This window comes from Mirounga leonina, unplaced genomic scaffold (assembly GCF_011800145.1).
Source record: "Mirounga leonina isolate KUSES-001 unplaced genomic scaffold, KU_Mleo_1.0 Mir_418, whole genome shotgun sequence".
NCBI classification, from domain to species: domain Eukaryota; kingdom Metazoa; phylum Chordata; class Mammalia; order Carnivora; family Phocidae; genus Mirounga; species Mirounga leonina.
This window is the reverse complement of record NW_023270739.1, coordinates 14,555,439-14,573,388: the sequence shown is the minus strand read 5'-3', so window position 1 is coordinate 14,573,388 and position 17,950 is coordinate 14,555,439. Positions and strand designations below refer to the sequence as shown.

Below are 17,950 nucleotides of genomic sequence, written 5' to 3'. Positions count from 1 at the left end.
GTTTTGCCCACTGCAAGCTACTGCAAGAGGGCAATAAAGGCAAGTGAAAAAGTTCTGACAGTGAAAGTTCTATTGTAACAGTAGGTAATGTTTATTGAGCACATACTCAGTGCTAAGCATGAGTCTAACTGCTTCCCATGAATTCCTAGAAACGCACCTCTCAGGCCATTTTTATCAGCTGCATTTGTAGAATCTGAGCAACGAAGGTTAAATAATGGATGACCTCCAAGATCGCCTGGAGGATCTGAACTGAAGCAGCTGGTGCTATAGCAAACCGCCCCCCCCACCCCCCCACCCCCGGTGCTCACAGACCTGTAAGATGCACATTTGTGTTGTCTCCCTAAAATACTTACCCAGGTGCCTTATGTGCCACAGGGGGTTGATTGCAGAGTATTTCCCATGAAACACAATCAACATTGGGGAGGTGGCTACCCCTCCTCCCAGGGAGCTGCTGTAGAGATTTTCCCTAAGAAATGGAATAGAAGAGCAACATTTGGCCTCGAGCCGCAGAGACTCCCATAAAGTAGAACTTACTAATTTTGAAAGATGTAAGACAGTCTCCCACTATATAGTAAGACTATAGTTTTTCATTTTCCCCCAACTTTTTATTTTGAAAATTGTCAGACTTACACAGAATTGTAAGAATACCATGAATTCCCATATAATTTGTCTAGACTCACAGCATAGCATTTTGCCATTTTAATTTTCAGCCTTTTTTTTTTAAGATTTTATTTATTTATGAGACAGACATAGCGAGAGAGGGGAACACAAGCAAAGGGAGTGGGAGAGGGAGAAGCAGGCTTCCCACGGAGCAGGGAGCCCAATGTGGGGCTTAATTTTCAGCCTTTTTTATGGCAAATACAGAAGATCAAATTCTGATCCTACATTATGTAGAATAACTACTTACAAATTCAAGGTTATGATGGCATTTAAAATACCCGGATAAAAAAGGTGGACAGGAAATAAAACGACACGATAATAGTGGTTGTGTTAGAGGGGTTTTTTTTCTCTATTTTAAAACTTCGATAATGAAAAATGATACATTTTTAAAAATTCAACCTTCAAAAACAAAGTTGAGTTTATAAAATCATTCTTAAAAACGAATCTATGGGGGCACCTGGGTGGCTCAGTCGTTAAGCGTCTGCCTTCGGCTCAGGTCATGATCCCAGGGTCCTGGGATCAAGCCCCGCATCGGGCTCCCAGCTCTGCGGGAAGCCTGCTTCTCCCTCTCCCACTCCCCCTGCTTGTGTTCCCTCTCTCGCTGTCTCTCTCTGTCAAATAAATAAATAAAATCTTAAAAATATATATCTTTAAAAATAAAAAAAAAAAAAACGAATCTATGTAAGAAGGAGATACCAACTGAGATAAATGATTTTCAGTGGAGAAGGTTCACTAGGCTTCTAGGAGAAGATTTAAAATTACATTATTAATTCATTAGAAAAATGTTTGCATAATAAGATTCTGCAGGATCTCGCTTCTGCTGACATACCGTCTGAGACTAGATTTTCATCTGTTGTCCCCATTCTTTCTCATCAGTGCCTCTGTAAGAAAATCTGATCTAAGATGTCTGTGAAATATTTCTAACCCGAGTTATGCATAGAAAATTAATTGAATAATTCTGTCGCCAAGCATGGAAAATGGTAGAGAGGTTTACACATACTCCACATTTTTTTGCATCCACTTCTCCAGTTGTTTGGTGATGCGCTGGTGCTTCCATTCCGTCATGTTGACCACAATCACACCCGGGTTGAAAGAGCAAGTGCTGGGGCTTATGCCAAGGTCTTTTATAGTCTTCTTCCGGTAGTCCAGATAGCCCATGTATGTATTCTAGAAAGGAACGGGATACGCTTTTGAACAGATCTTTTGTTTCTGAAAAATAGTCATTTTCCTGAAACAACCATGCAGTATTTCTGTGTTTCCTGCTGTGTCCCCAGCCACTTCCTAGCGTCCCTGGCTGGTTTTCTCCCTTCCCCAGCCTCTCTTCCAGCACCTGTTCCTGTCTCTAGCAGTAACTCCCTCGACAGCCTTATCCAGTCTCATAGCTCGAAATGCTATCCGCGTAGCCGGCCCCGACGTCTCTGGATTCCCAACTCCTGCCACATCTGCCAACTCTGTCTCCTGGAGGCTTTACAAGGCAGCTCCCCTTACATCCAAACACGGATCCCAGTCCTGTCCCAAACCTGCTTCCCGACAATCTGCTTCACCTCAGTTACTGGCAACTCTATTCTTCCAGATACTTAGGCAAAAAACCCAGGGTCGTTAGGTCCTCCGTGGCTCCTTCTCATTCACTTTTCATCCAAATCCGTCAGCAAATCCTGTTGGTCTCGTCTTCCAAACTACACTGTCTACACGGCTACCTTCCCGGTCCAGGCTGTCATTACCACTCACAGGATTTCTGCAAGCTCCTCCTAAACTCTTCCTGCTTCCACCCTTTTCAACTCCACTCTGTCTCTGTCACTCATCTGCTCAAAGCCTCTCCAGTGGCTTCCCATCTCACAGTAAAAGCCCGAGTTCCTACAATGGGCTGCCACGCCCTGTGCCCTCTGCCCCCACTGCCATTACCTTTTTAACATCTGTTCTTGCCCCGCTTTCCTCCGCCACACTGATCCCCTTGTTCCTTCCATACAAGAAAGACACACTCCAGCCTCAGGGCCTTTGAACTTGCCATTACCTCTCCTTGGACTGTTTTTCCCCTAGATATCTGCTGAGGTGGTTCCCTCAGTTCTTTCAGGTGCAGGCTCAGCGACACCACCTCAGGGGAGCCTTCCCCGATCACCCAATTTAACAAACAGCCCGCCCTGCACCCTGATCCTCTGTTAAATACTTTGTTTACTGTCTCTTCCCACCAAAATGTAAGCTCCACAAAGGCAGGAATTTGAGTTTTGTTTACTGTCTCACTGGTACCTAAAACAGTGTCAGGCACACAGGGAGTTGCTGAATGGGAGTGACATGAGGCAGGACATACTGTCTCACCTGCACGGGCTGTCCTAACCCACCTCGGTGTGATGCTCGAAGGTAACAGGGAAATAATGGAAACACTTGAGCAAATTCTGGGCACCAGGCAGTTCTGGGAACTTTGCACACATTACCCCATTAATTGCACGCAGTCCCTTTCCATGGATTAACTAATTTAATTCTCACAATAACTCTACAAGGGAAGTACTCTTCCTCTGTTGAACAACTGAGGGAGAAGATGATTGGTAAGTAACTGGCCCAGGGTTACAAACCTACTAAGTGACAGAGCCGAGCTTTTGACCGATTCGGGGGTGGCCTGAAAGCCGACGCCTCAAAGTGTGTCACATCTCTATTGTCACACATATAAAATTATTTCCTGGAACTTTTTTTTGGAGAACAGCATTTGATTCTTAACACCACCTTGTATTTTAAAGCCATCCTTTTGGCTTCAGTATTCCATATAGGTTCAACTTTCCTCATTTCCTCCAGGGTAAGGAGCTCTTTACCCTTGAGGAAAATCAGTATTTTCCTCCATTGAAAGGGGATGGGGGAAAGCGATGATCACAACTCTGAAAACAGAACCCAAAGTTCAGGGAGTCTCTTACAGTAAACCGACATCTCGGACAGAGAGTGTGGTTCCAGCCACCTACAGAACAAGGGTCCCTTCTGGAGCATTACTGCAGGCTGGAACTTGGGCATCATGTTACAAAAACAGAACAAAACAGGTACTATTGTTGCCGTGTTTCAGACAAGGAGAGCGGGACTTGCAGGGTTATCTTGCCCCAGCCTTGGTACGCACAGAGCTGGGGTGGAGCGGGCAGCCAGGCCCCTCCCGGGCAGGGTTCTCCCGGGTTAGATTATCGTGAGCTGTGGGGAAGGGAAGGGAGGAGAGCAGCAGGGCGAAGGCAGGACCTCCGAGCAGCAAGCCCACCTGCAGCCCCACAAATCTGTTCATGTCCTGAGCCGAGGGCAAATCGCAGTCACCCGAGAAAGCTGCCGCGTGGCCCAGGGCCAAGGTGGTGTCATAGAGTTCTTGGATATCACCTGAATTTAGAAACACCAGGAGTTAAAATATTATAGCATTTGTTTTAGAGCCAGAGAGAGCCTTAGAATGTCAAACAGTCCCCGACTTTGCTATGGAGGAAAAGTATGTGATCCCAATTTCAAGTGGCCTGGTGATTGACTTAATAACCTAGCTGGTCTCCGTTCAGAAAGCCACTTGATGGTAAGCTCGGATCGGCACTGGGCCGATTTCTTTACTTCTGTTGCCATGTAGCTTCCACACCTGTGCTCATCTTATTTGAACATGGGAGACAGAAAGCAACACTGAAACACCCAAACTTAGCTCACTTCTCAGAATGTCATCAGGGAGACTTTATTGCCCTACATTCTAGGGATGCAGAGAAAGGGAAGGCTACTAGGTTTCTTATTGCTGACTTTGACAGCGTGGCTCTCAGAAGGTCAGCTGGACTGTCCAGGGAAGTGAGAATCCACCCCTGTTTTCAAACTATTCCCACACTTACAACACTACTATTCTCCCCACTTGAATACACAAGTCAAAATCACTGGGCGCTTAGCTATTTGGAAAATGAAGAAGGGAAGTCGTTCTACTTATCCGCTGCTCCTTTTCCGAGGGTTCTTGGCAGTCAGCGAGTATACCTTGCACAATGACGTCATCGTCCAAATAGATGACTTTCTCATGCCGATGGATAAGCAGAGGGAGATAAAATCGAACAAAGTTCAGCTGTTAAAACAACAAAAGAAGCGATGGTGGGGAGGAGGCTTGTGGCTCCGCGTCTCCCGGCGCCGGAGCGGTGGCTCTGACCTTGGCCTCAGCTCAGCTCCGGGTGCGGAGCAAGATACGACGCGCCGCGGAGATGCCTCACCGCCGCGTCCCGGTGCGCAGGGACGGGGGCCCGGGGCCGCAACCAGCGCTGGCAGATCAGCGCCCTCTTGGTCCGAACCCCCAGCTGCCCACACGGAGACGGGACGCCTGCCCCTCTGTGAGCCGCTACAGCGGGGCTCACAGGCTTCCTTCCTGGGCAGTCTTTCAGGCCACGAATTGCCTGCTCTCCTCTACACCGGCAATTTGACTGCTGTCAACTCAATCAGCCCCACGCGCGCGCCCACGCGCGCACACGGGCACGAGGCGTCCCAGCCGCAAGTTCAACCTCTTAGCTCCTCGGACCAGAAAAAAGTCAGACAGGCAGGAGCGGAGGGTGGGAGTCAAACAGTTTGATTAGCCGCACCACTTAATCCAAAATCCCATCTCAGCTCACGCTCTGATAATAAATATAAGGAACTGGAAAAGATCATGTCATCGAAGGGCTCAGAATTCAGTACATTTTCGAGGATGGATTTCAGTAACAGCTCTATGTAGAGGGTGGCTACATTTTCTGTGAACCCGCCATCAACCCTACTTTTTATGCAAGAAAGAGTCCCTTTTGTAAGAACGCTTGCAGTAAAATACCTTAAGATTCCCAATGCTAGGGAAAACAGTGGATGTCTCCTGCAAATATCTTAGTTGATCCTATGAGGTATATAATCAACCATGCTACTGTTTTTCCTTAGCTACTGGGATACTCAGCTAAATTTAATGTCCAATTGCAGTACACACAACAGCCTGTGGCTTGGGAATATTTTTTCCAGGCCTCACTATTTGGCCCCTACCCCCACCCCCTACAGGCATATTCACACACAGAAATGCATCCCACATTTTCTTACGCTTCATTTCTTCTTTAATAGCTTCATTATATTTATGTAAACCATTTTAAATCCTTCTGGAGCAGGTGGCTTATAAATTATAAATAAGCAGAGCTTGGTGGAGAGCTAACACTGCTTCAGAAATATTCCATCCGCATCCCAGTGGCCAGTGCTCCACACTGAGCAAGGGCCTCACCAAAGACTGTCCCCAGCACGTGCGTGTTTCCTACTCACAGGCTGGAGCAGTTCAGGCCTCGATGAATCTGGTCTGATCTTCCCTTTGAGGACTATAGGGTTGAATTCCAGGACTTTAAAGTTTATTTCCCTTAGTTTAGAATGTTCGATCCATTTTCTAAAGAGATGACAAAAACACACACACACACAAAGAAAGCTCTAGTTATACACCTCCAACCTTTCTTCACTTTGCCTATGGCTTCAGAGTCAATCTGTTGCCTCCTTAGAAAGTTAAGAATAAAATGTGTAAACCTTAGAGTTTAGTCTATAATAATCTTTCTGATTTTTTTTTCTCTATCTGGTCTGGCCTCAAATCTTTCCTCTTTTTTTCCTTTAATTTGCATAACTCTGCAAAGGAAATGAAGCAAAATAGTAATAACCAAATATCTCCCCAGATCCTCATAATCTCCACAGGAAACTGGAAGAACAAAAATGTTCCTGCCATGGGCTAACAGATTTATCAAGTTATGAAGCAGGACATTCTGAATCTTCTACTCAAGGGAAGTAATTCTTACTCTGCTGTTTGGACGCCAAGGATGATTTGAAGTTATCCTCGTCCCTCAGTCTCTGTCTCTCACTGTTCCCCACCTGTCCTCGCTTCCCACCTTCTCCTCCTCCTTGTCCCCACCCTCTGCCCTCATGTTCTCTCAGTCTTACACAATGTATGACTATCTTTTATCCAAACCATAATACAATTCTTGGTAGAAATGATCTCAAAATACGATTGTCAGTGACTAAAGCGTTTGTTGTTGCTCAAAAATCAACAAAAGAGTTGATCTTCTGAATAACATTGAGATCTGCAAAATTTGAACCATAAAAGCCTGTCATTTACACAACGTTATATGTTAATTATAGCTCAATAAATCCGGAGGGGGGTAGAAGTCATGTTAACAATGGCAATAGACTCATGCATGCACATCTAAGTGGCCAAGAAATGTGGGGAAAACAGTGCTCAAACTCATTAGAAATAAAAGGATCTCAAGTTAAACCACAATGAGATAGCCTTGGACACCCGTCTGAATGGCAAAGTTAAAAAGACTGACCATCCCACGTCGGGGTGGTAGTTGTTACATGGGTATGTTTACTTTGTGATGACTCACTAAGCTGTACACAGGATTTAGGCAATATTCCGTTTTTGTATTATACTTCAATGAAAAGAGGGTTTTTTGTTTTTAATTATTTAAAACAGGGGGTAGTGGGCTACACAACCAAGAGCTGGGAGACAGTTCCTGCTCAGCCCTGGAGCTCATGCCTTTTGTTCAAATACAAACCCTTGCTCAGAACATACTACACATGCTACCGTTTGGGGTTTGGTTATCCGGTTTTCATACCCACGGATAATGACAGGGCTGTTAACAGTAGGCTAAGGGAACAATCTCCAATAATAAATGATAAGAAGAGTGAGAAATGAGAGAGAAAATCTAGAACATAAACATAAGCCCTCAAAACCCACAGGAGCCAAGGACCATTTAGATTAGGAGCAAGTGTCTTCCATATCTCAGTACCTCCTAATAATGCTAGGACTTAAAAATCTAATTGTAAAAGTCATACATAGATACATTCTCTGAGAGCCTGGCTAGCTCAGTTGGAAGAGCATACAACTCTTCATCTTGGGGTCATGAGTTCAAGCCCCACATTGGGGGTAGAGATTACTAAGATAAATAAACTGAAGAAAAATAAATTCTTTCTTCCTTTTTTTATTTTATTTATTTATTTGAGGGAGAGAACAAGTGAGAGAGAGCACAAACGGGGGAAGGGGCAGAGGAAGAGGGAGAAGCAGGCTTCCTGCTGAGCAAGGAACCCAACACGGGGTGATCCCAGGACCCTTGGATCATGACCTGAGCTGAAGGCAGACACTTAACTGACTGAGCCACCCGGGTGCCCCATTCTCCTTCCGAATAATGGAAATAACACTTGAAATACCTTGAACTTCCCTTCATCACTGCTCTCCCCAGTCCCTCCATCCTCCCCAGAGGTGGCCACTGTTAACAGATGGAGATCTTTTAGGTCTTCTTCTTTACAGAAACACATATACATACATGTACACATTTATAGTTTGGGTTGTTTTTAAGATTTTTTAAAAAGATTTTATTTATTTATTTGACAGAGAGCACAAGCAGGGACATGGCAGGCAGACGGAGGGGGAAAGCAGGCTCCCCACTGAACAGACAGTCCCACATGAGGCTTGATCCCAGGACCCTGGGATCATGACCTGAGCCAAAGGCAGACGCTTAACCAACTGAGCCACCCAGGCACCCCTCTTTTTCCTTAAGATTTTATTTTTAAGTAATCTCTACACCCAATGTGGGGCTCAAGCTCACAACCCTGAGATCAAGAGTCGCATGCTCTACCAACCAAGCCAGCCAGGCGCCCCTGTTTTTTTTTATTATTATTATTTTTAAAGCTATAAACTGAATGTTTTTGTCCCCCGTCCCCAAATTCATATGTTGAAATCTAATCCCCAGTGTGATGGCATTTGGAGGTGTGGCCTTCAGAAGGTGATCAGGTCCTGAGGGTGGAGCCCTCATGAACGGGATTAGTGCCCTTATGAAAGAGACCCCAATGAAATCTCATACCCCTTCCACCATGGGAGGACACAACAAAAATGCACCCCTCTATGAACCAGCAAGCAGGCCCTTACCAGACATGGAATTGGCTGGGACCTAGATCTTGGGCTTCACAGCCTCCAGAACTGAGAGAAATACATTTCTATTTTTATAAGCCACCCAGTCTGGGGCTTTCTGTTATAGCAGCCTGAATGGATAAGACATTCGTAAAATGGATTATACCATGTAAGATGTATGGCAATGTGCATCTTCCACTTAACAATATGCCTCGAAGATCTTCTTTGTCAGTATACCCACATGGCCTTCTTTCTCTCTCTCTCTCTTTTTTTTTTTTAATTTTATTTATTTGACAGAGAGAGCACAAGCAGAGGGAGAGAGAGGGAGAAGCAGGTTTTCTGCTGAGCAAGGAGCCTGATGTGGGACTCAATCCCAGGACCCTGGGATCATGACCTGGGCTGAAGGCAGCCTCTTAACCGACTGAGCCACCCAGGCGTCCCACCTTCTTTCTCTTTTAATAGCTGGATCATATTCCATAGTTCATTTCAATATTCTTCTATTGATGGACATTTAAGCAGTTAGCAATTTTTTTGCTATTTCATATAATGCTGAAATTAACACTGTTGTACCTATATTTTGGTAGTATGTATTAGAATTGCTGTAACAGGGGCGCCTGGGTGGCTCAGTTGGTTAAGCGACTGCCTTCGGCTCAGGTCATGATCCCAGGGTCCTGGGATCGAGTCCCACATCGGGCTCCCGGCTCAGCAGGAAGCCTGCTTCTCCCTCTCCCACTCCCCGTGCTTGTGTTCCTGCTCTTGCTGTCTCTGTCTCTGTCAAATAAATAAATAAAATCTTTAAAAAAAAAAAGAATTGCTGTAACAGATTCCTAGTAGTGGAAATGGTATGGTGAGTCAAACTATATATGCATACAACATTTTTAAAAAATTTAAATTCTAGTTAGTTAACATACAGTGTAATATTATTTTCAGGTGTACAATATAGTGATTCAACACTTTCATAGAACACCAGTGTTCATCATGACAAGTGCACTCCTTAATCCCCATCTCCTGTTTCACCCATCCCCTCACCCACCTCCCCTCTGGGAACCAGCAGTTTGTTCTTTATAGTTAAGAGTCTGTTTCTTGGGGCACGTGGGTGGCTCAATTGGTTAAGCAACTGCCTTCGGCTCAGGTCATGATCCCGGAGTCCTGGGATCAAGTCCCACATCGGGCTCCCTACTCAGCAGGGAGTCTGCTTCTCCCTCTAACCCTCCTCCCTCTCATGCTCTCTGTCTCTCATTCTCTCTCTCGCAAATAAATAAAATCTTAAAAAAAAAAAATTTTTAAAAAAAGAGTCTGTTTCTTGCTTTGTCTCTCTCTCTTTTTTCCTTTGCTCATTTTTTTTTGTTTCTTACATTCCACATATGAGTGAGATCATATGGTATTTGTCTTTCTCCAACTGACTTATTTCACTTAGCATAATACAATCGAGCTCCATCCACATCATTGCAAATGGCAAGATGCCATTCTTTTTTATGGCTGAATAATACTCCATTGTATATACACACCACATTTTCTTTATCCATTCATCTATCCAAGGACACTTGGGCTGCTTCCTTGATTTGGCTATTGTAAATAAGGCTACTATAAATGTAGGAGTGCATGTATTCTTGCAGTGGATATTGTTGTCCTATTTAATTTTTTACCATCTCGATGACTGCAAAATTATATGTCATTGTCATTTTAATTTGCATTTCCCTGTGAGTAACACAGAATACCGTTTCATGTTTGTTGACCGTTTGTATTTTTTCTTCTATGAATTATTTGTTTGTATTCTATTTGTTTGTATTTCTATTTTTCTACTAGATGTTTATATGCTTAAAAATTTTTTGTGAGAATTCTTTTTATACTTTGGATAGTAATCCTTCATCTATAATACATGTTGAAAATATTTTGCCTCATTTATTGTATGATTAATTTCACTTACAGTATTTTTCATCATTTAAAAATGTTTAGGGGCACCTGGGTGGCTCAGTCAGTTAAGCATCTGCCTTCAGCTCAGGTCATGATCCCAGATCGAGGCCCTCTTCTGGCTCCCTGCTCAGCAGGGAGTCCGTTTCTCCCTCTCCCTCTGCCCCTCCTCCAGTTCATGCGCTCTCTCTCTCTCAATAAATAAATTAATGCAATCTTTAAAATAAATAAATAAAGTCTTTGTTAATTCCAACATCTGGGTTCTTTTAAATAAATAAATAAATAAGTTTTTAAATGTTATGCAGTAAAATCTGTCCATTTTTTTCCTTATGGTTTTGGGACTCACAGAGTCATTTTCCATAACAAAATTATATAATTATCCTGCATTTTTATAATACTTTAAAATTTGATTTTCTGTTTATTTCTTTTAAATCCATTTCCAACTTATTTTTTTAGTGTGTTGTGTGATAGGAAACAGATGGCTTTGCAGTTCAAAAATTATAATAATGGGGGGCGCCCGGGTGGCTCAGTTGTTAAGTGTCTGCCTTCGCTCAGGTCATGGTCCCAGAGTCCTGGGATCGAGCCCCACATCGGGCTCCCTGCTCCGTGGGAAGCCTGCTTCTCCCTCTCCTGCTCCCCCTGCTTCTGTTCCCTCTCTCACTGTGTCTCTCTCTGTCTAATAAAGAAATAAAAAAATCTTTATAAAAAAATTATAATAATGGGGTGCCTGGGTGGCTCAGTCAGTTAGGCATCTGCCTTTGGCTCAGGTCATGATCCCAGGGTTCTGGGATCAAGCTCAGCGTCCATCTCCCTGCTCAGGGGGGAGCCTGCTTCTCCCTCTCCTGCCCCTCCCCCCTGCTTTTGCTCGCTCTCTCTCTTTCTCACTCTATCGCAAATAAATAAATAAATTCTTTAAAAAATTATAATTAGTGATGATTCTGGGTCATATTAAAATGATACTATATTACTATCCTTCCAGGTTAAGAAAGCAGAGAAAAGAGAAACCATTTTAGAAAGAAAGCCTTCCACATAACCTGCTTAAGGACTGCAATTCTTTGGTTCATTAGCCAATTCACTTCAGCAGAACGATGCCTTGCCCAACCAGATTAATGAGGCTTTGCTGCAACTTCCTTAGCGAGGCAACACATTCGTCAGGTCACCAAGTAAACCTCAGGTCATCCTCTCATTAATTCAAATGACATGTATCAAACCCAAAACATAGGGAAATCCATTTAAGGAAAGATAAGAAAGATGAAAAAAAAAAAAGTAGAAAACTCCACAAAGTCTACAGTGCACAAATTACCGGATTCGAGACAGAGTGTTCCGGAGCCCAACGACGTAGAACAGAATGTTGGCATCAGTGTTGCTGTAGATGCTGTTGATGGCAGCCATGGTGGCACCCATTCTCCCTGCCGCGGCACAAATCACCACAGGAATCTCCTCCTCCATTTCCTCAGGAGGCTCGGAGTCATCCTCTGGAAGCATCAAAATCAGCGTCTTTGAGAACATGAAGGAATCTCACAGTAGGGCCAGGTGTCTTCCACACTCCTGGGGAAGACAGCATAGTGCAGAAGAGACCCCAGCTGTTCTCCAACACCAGGCTCTTCCTCTCTTAGAAAGAGAACACTGGAATTTTAGCTGGCACACAGCCAACCACGATTCTCAGACTCCCTCGCAAGTCTGTGTGATCAAGTTCTGACCAGTGGGAGGTTAGTGCAGGTATGTGTGCGGCTACTGGGTTTGCCTTTAAAAGCAATGTGCTGGCCTCCCCTCTTCCTTTCCCCTTCCCGTTGTCTGGAATGGGGATATGATGACAGGACTCAGGGCAGAGCCATCTTGGGCCCCAAGAAGGAAGCTACTTGGGGAGGACACCAAAACCCTAGGAGAGAAGGAATCTTGATCTGGATGATGGTAGAAAGGAAGGACGCATCACACTTTTACCTTGAGAGAGAAAATAAACCTCTGTTTTGCTTCAGCACTATTATTTTGGAGCTTTCTTACAGAAGCCAATCAGATAGCCTAACACAGATACACAGTTGAAAAATATGTGAAGAACTGAAAGCCTCATTCGATTCGACAGTTCCTCAGCTCCTCAACTCTTTCCTAAACTGGGATATTTATCCTGCCTGGGCTGCTATGAAATCTACTGCTTGTGATCTTCCTTCTCTTACCCACCCTCTAGTCAGGTGTCTGGAAATTTGACAGCAAGAGAAAGGAGGTACATGAAAGAGCATGACGAATGTACAGGATGAGTAATTGATTGTTCTCTTGAGCTGTGGCTGTGGTATAAAATACTGGTGATGTAACATCATATTCTGGCACCACAATATGGTTTTCCAGGATGAAGGATAATAATTATCAGTATGTAGAGTACCCACAATCAGATGCCCTTCTGGTTTTTACTTAAAGCTCGCTCTCTCTTTACAGATACTTTTTGCAAAATACCACTCAGATGCAGGGCAGTTCTAGCTGATATTTAATCCAACAAATATAGATTAAACTAACTACCAGGACCTGTGCTTTGTATAACTTAAGGAACATGGAAGGGTCTACCGCTTCTCCTCCTATGTCTCTTCACAGGCTGGCCACCACACTGGACATGTCTACCACGAGACTAAGTTTGTTTCCACAGTATCTTTACTGACATGAGAGAATGCTCATAATACAATGTTAAGGGGGAAAATAATACAAAATTCTCTCTAGTATTTGGTGCACAAAATCACCACACAAATCTCATCTAGCATATTATCCCAATGTGATATATACAGACATACATATTTTCAAATGGATCTACATCTGTTTACGGAATTATGAGTGATTTCAATTTCCTTATTTGCATCTCTTGTGTTTTCCAAATTCTCTAAAGTAACTATGGTTACTTTTATAAACAAAAAAGAAAATATTTCTCTTTTTTTAAAGATTTTATTTATTTATTTGACAGAGAGAGACACAGTGAGAGAGGGAACACAAGCAGGGGAAGTGGGAGAGGGAGAAGCAGGCTTCCCGCCAAGCAGGGAGCCCGATGCGGGGCTCGATCCCAGGACCCTGGGATCATGACCTGAGCTGAAAGCAGACGCTTAATGACTGAGCCACCCAGGCGCCCCGAAAGAAAATATTTCTTAAGGGATTATTCCTTTTGGACTAAACTGTCATCTTGGGGAGGTTTCCTAATCATGTGGCATGTTACTTTCAGGCAGTGAAGTGAACTGCCCCAAATGCAAATCTGACTATATTTCTTCACTGCTTCCCATCCTTCAGGGGTTCCCATAAGGTAAAGCTACCTTCCTTTGCCTGGCACACAGGGTACCTCACGATCCAGCCCCTGCTCACTTCCCTAGCTTTGACTCCTTCCATTCCAGCAATACCAAACTACTTGTGGTCCCCTGAACACTGCACCAGGCAGGTTGTCCCTTTCCTCAGTGCCTTTGCACACACCGTTCCTGATGCCTGGAACGTTCCTTCCATCTTTTCCTGCATGGCTAACTCTGACACCATCAGACTAGATCAGACCCTCTGGGAAGCCTTAACAGCTCCTTACACAAATTAGCTCACCCCCTATCTGTGCTCACTTTGGTCTTGTTTGTGGCTGGATTTATCAGCTGCATTGCAATTTTTTTGGTTGCATGTCTTTCCTTTCTCTCTCATTACTTTGGGCACTCCATGAGGGCCGGGACAGTATCTTGTTCATCTCTGTCTGCTCACTTGCAGCTAGCATAGTGCCTGGGACATGGTAGATTCCCAATCCACTTTGGAGGGAGGGAGGGATGAATGGATGGATGAATTTATTAAATACCTCTCCTTGAGCACTTACCCCACTGCACACAAAGCATCTATTCATGTGTCTGTCTCCCCCGCTAGACTGTGAGCTCATTATATTATCCCCGCGGAGTCTGGCACCTAGGAAGCACTTAATAAAAGTTTGCTGGATTTAACTGAACTGATGTGTAGATCTTACAGAACAGGGCTTTGGAGGAATGATTCCTGGACTACTCGTAGGCGCAAAGAAAGAGAGAGAAGGGTTGGAAAGCTGGGGCAGAGCCAGCCTGTCAGGCAACAGGCGTAATAAGGGAGGAGGAAGGTATCCCCAGGAAATAGGGTCACCCCAAGAGGTCAAACACCAAGTTTATAGCTCATACTGCCACACTTCTTAGGAGCCTCTGCCAGTCAGGGGAGCTGGAAGCTAACCTAAGCCAAAAACACTGCTCTCTGCCAAGAAGTCTTCCCTGGACAGAATATGGATGAAGGCACACTGGAGAAAGGGGAGGAAAGATTTACCAACTGTAAATTCTTCACGAATGTTTCATCCTTGCAGCTTCTTGGGGGAATCATCCACTGTGTTGTGCCAATTGGTGCCTAAGCCAATTCATCAAAATATTTAGCTGTTTGGTGCCCTAAAATCTCTAAGAAAACACCATACTGATGGCAGTATGGACTAGAAATGTATTCCATTGCACTAGTCCGTTCCCACAAGCAGCACTTATCAGACCACGCCCATTCCTAGAAAAAGTGAAATGTCTGCTCTCTCAACGCCAAGTCTCTGAATCCCATGTCAAATTAGGATCTTTTTAGCCAATCGTGTAAACTTGCCTCACTTCAAATGGGCCAGGAGTTAATCACCAGCTAAATTATCAGGAGCTTACATCAAATGTCATTATCAGGAGAATACACAAAATGGCACTATGCTTTTCTTCAGCATGTGACTTTACAGGGCTTCTGGACATTACCTTATACCACTAGTTCTTTGAATTACTGTCTTGGAAAATAGAAAAGTTAATATGGAATAGGTGGAGCACAGAGGAGTTTCACTGATTCTATTTTCTAGAATGGTAGATAAATGTCATTATACATTTCTCACAGCGCATGTACAATACCAGGAGTGAACCCGAAAGGTGTAAACTGTGGACACTGGATGAGAATGACGTGCCCGTGAAAGTTCATCACTTGTCACTAATGTACCATCTGGCAGGGGATGGTTTCTGTTTGTTTGTTTTTTAAGATTTTATTTATTTAAGAGAGAGAGACACAGCGAGAAAGGAAACACAAGCAGGGGGAGTGGGAGAGGGAGAAGCAGGCTCCCCGCTGAGCAGGGAGCCCGATGCGGGGCTCGATCCCAGGACCCTGGGATCATGACCTGAGCCGAAGGCAGATGCTTAACAACTGAGCCACCCAGGCGCCCCAAAAATAAAGTCTATTAAAAATATGAGTATGCACTTCTTGGAAAGAATTCCAGGGGCACCTGGGTGGCTCAGTCAATTTAAACGTCTGCCTGCAGGTCGTGATCCCGGAGTCCCAGGATCGAGCCCCGCATGGGGGTCCCTCCTTCTCCCTCTGTCCCTCACCCTGCTCCTGTTCTCTCTCTCCCTAAGTAAATAAAAAATCTTTAAAAAAAAATTCCAGCCCCAAATTCCAATAAACCCTGATGATTTTCTTCAGACCTCTCCACTCCCATTCCAAAGGCAGATCTCTGTTACGGGTGCAGTGTGTGCCTCTCAAATCCTTCTTCATGTTATTCCAAAAGGAAATATACCACTTACATGTATTATTTTAAAACCAAAATGAAACCATACTTTTCACGGTTTTCTGCAACTTGGCATTTTCCACTTAACATAGCACAGATGTCTTTCCATGTCAACACTATATTCTTTTGAATAGTAGTTCATAACACTGATTCTTTTTTTTTTTTTAAAGATTTTATTTATTTATTTGGGACAGAGAGAATGAGAGACAGAGAGCATGAGAGGGAGGAGGGTCAGAGGGAGAAGCAGACTCCCCGCCGAGCAGGGAGCCCGATGCGGGACTCGATCCAGGGACTCCAGGATCATGACCTGAGCAGTCGCTTAACCAACTGAGCCACCCAGGCGCCCTGATTCTTTTTTATTCAACACTGCATGGGATAAAAATGTGACACTGGACCCATTCATGTGCTCCAAACACTTTGTTAATTGGTATATGGCTAATGAACGAGCCAGGATGTGCATTTCCTTGCAGTTGTTTTAACAGCTGTTACAAAAGCTATTCATTTCTCTCTGTGGAGAAAGGAGTTTGCTGCGGGATTCAACTGGCCAAATGTGCTGGTTTATGGGCAGGGAGTGAATGAAGGGTGAGGAGGAAAGAACTTGGAAGTTCAGACAACTTTTGACCTTGTATGGCTTCCTTCCTCTATTGAGGCATAATTTATTGTTATGGACTGAATTGTGTAAATTCATATATTGAAGCCCTAACCCCTAGTACTTCAGAATGTGACTGCATTCGAAGACAGAGCCTTTAAAGAACAATTAAGTGAAAAATGAGGCTTAGCGTGAGGCTTAATCTAGTGTGACTGGTGGCCTTATAAGAAGAGGCAGGGACATCAGAGATGTAAACACTCAGAAAAGGTCATCTGAAGACACAGGGAGAACTGTGAGCCTAGAAGAGAAGTCTTGGGAGAAACCAATGCTGTGAGCACCTGGATCTTAGACTTCCAGCCTCAAGAGCTGTGACAAAATAAATTTCTTTTGTTTAGGCCACCTAGTCTGTGGTATTTTGTTAAGGCAGCCTAGGCTAATACAGATTTCTTAAAATTTGGAGATCTGGGAATTTTCTTAAAATTTCCTACTGTAGGCATACAGTTCCATGATTTTTAGTAAATTGACAGAGTTGCACAACCACAATCACCATTTTAGAACATTTCCACCTCCGTGAAAAGTTCCCTTAAACTGGGTTGCAGTCAATCCACTCCCGCTCCCAGGCCCAGGCAACCACAGCTCTCTTTTATGTCTCTGTAGATTTACCTTTTCTAGAAATTTCTATACACGAAATTGTATAATATGTGGGCTTTCAGGTCTGGCTTCTTTCATGTAGCATAATATCTGTGAGGTTTATCCACAGGGGAGCGCATATTACTGTGTTCCTTTTTATTGTTGAAAAGGACTCCACTGTGTCAATATACTACATTTTATTTACTCACTAGTTGATTCACATGTGGATTGTTTCCAGTTTGTGGCTACAAAGAATAATTCCTAGAAACATTTGTATACAGGTCTTTATGCGAAGTTATTCTTTTTCCAGATGCTCCTCATGTTCATTTAGACCAGATTACATATGTTTTTAACTGTTTTTTGTTTTTTTGAGAGAGAGAGACAGAGAACGAGAGAGAGTATGAGAAGGAGAAAGGGACAGAGGGAGAGGGAGAAGCAGACTCACCACTGAGCAGGAAGCCCCATGTGGGGCTTGATCCCAGGACCCTGGGATCATGACCTGAGCCAAAGGCAGATGCTTACCTGACTGAGCCACCCAGGTGCCCCTTAACTGTTTTTTTTTTAATGAATTTTTTATATTAAGATAAGTCAGCTTTGTGAGAACAGGGACATTGTTTTTTTTTCACTGTTGTATGTCCAGTGCCTAAGCTGGCTTAAGAAAAATAGTGTGAGATGAATGTATATAATGCACCAAATATTAACTGTATTTGTCTTTGCCTGATACGGCAACAGGTAATATTTTTTCTCTTCTGCATTTTCCATAAATGTATTTGTTTGATTAATATAA

At 43.7% G+C, this 17,950-nt stretch overlaps 1 protein-coding gene across 2 annotated transcripts in view; it reads right to left on the bottom strand.

Annotated features, from left to right (window-relative positions):
- Positions 1–17,950, bottom strand: part of GLT8D2 (glycosyltransferase 8 domain containing 2) — a 35,004-nt gene that overhangs the window by 2,835 nt on the left and 14,219 nt on the right. For both annotated transcript variants that reach the window (XM_034987701.1, XM_034987702.1), the window contains exons 4-9: positions 11,730–11,901; positions 5,893–6,010; positions 4,615–4,699; positions 3,887–3,999; positions 1,661–1,827; positions 354–466 (exon numbers count right to left, since the gene is read on the bottom strand). In XM_034987701.1, the coding sequence (XP_034843592.1) occupies positions 354–466; positions 1,661–1,827; positions 3,887–3,999; positions 4,615–4,699; positions 5,893–6,010; positions 11,730–11,901 (768 nt within the window). The remainder of the gene's footprint in view (positions 1–353; positions 467–1,660; positions 1,828–3,886; positions 4,000–4,614; positions 4,700–5,892; positions 6,011–11,729; positions 11,902–17,950) is intronic.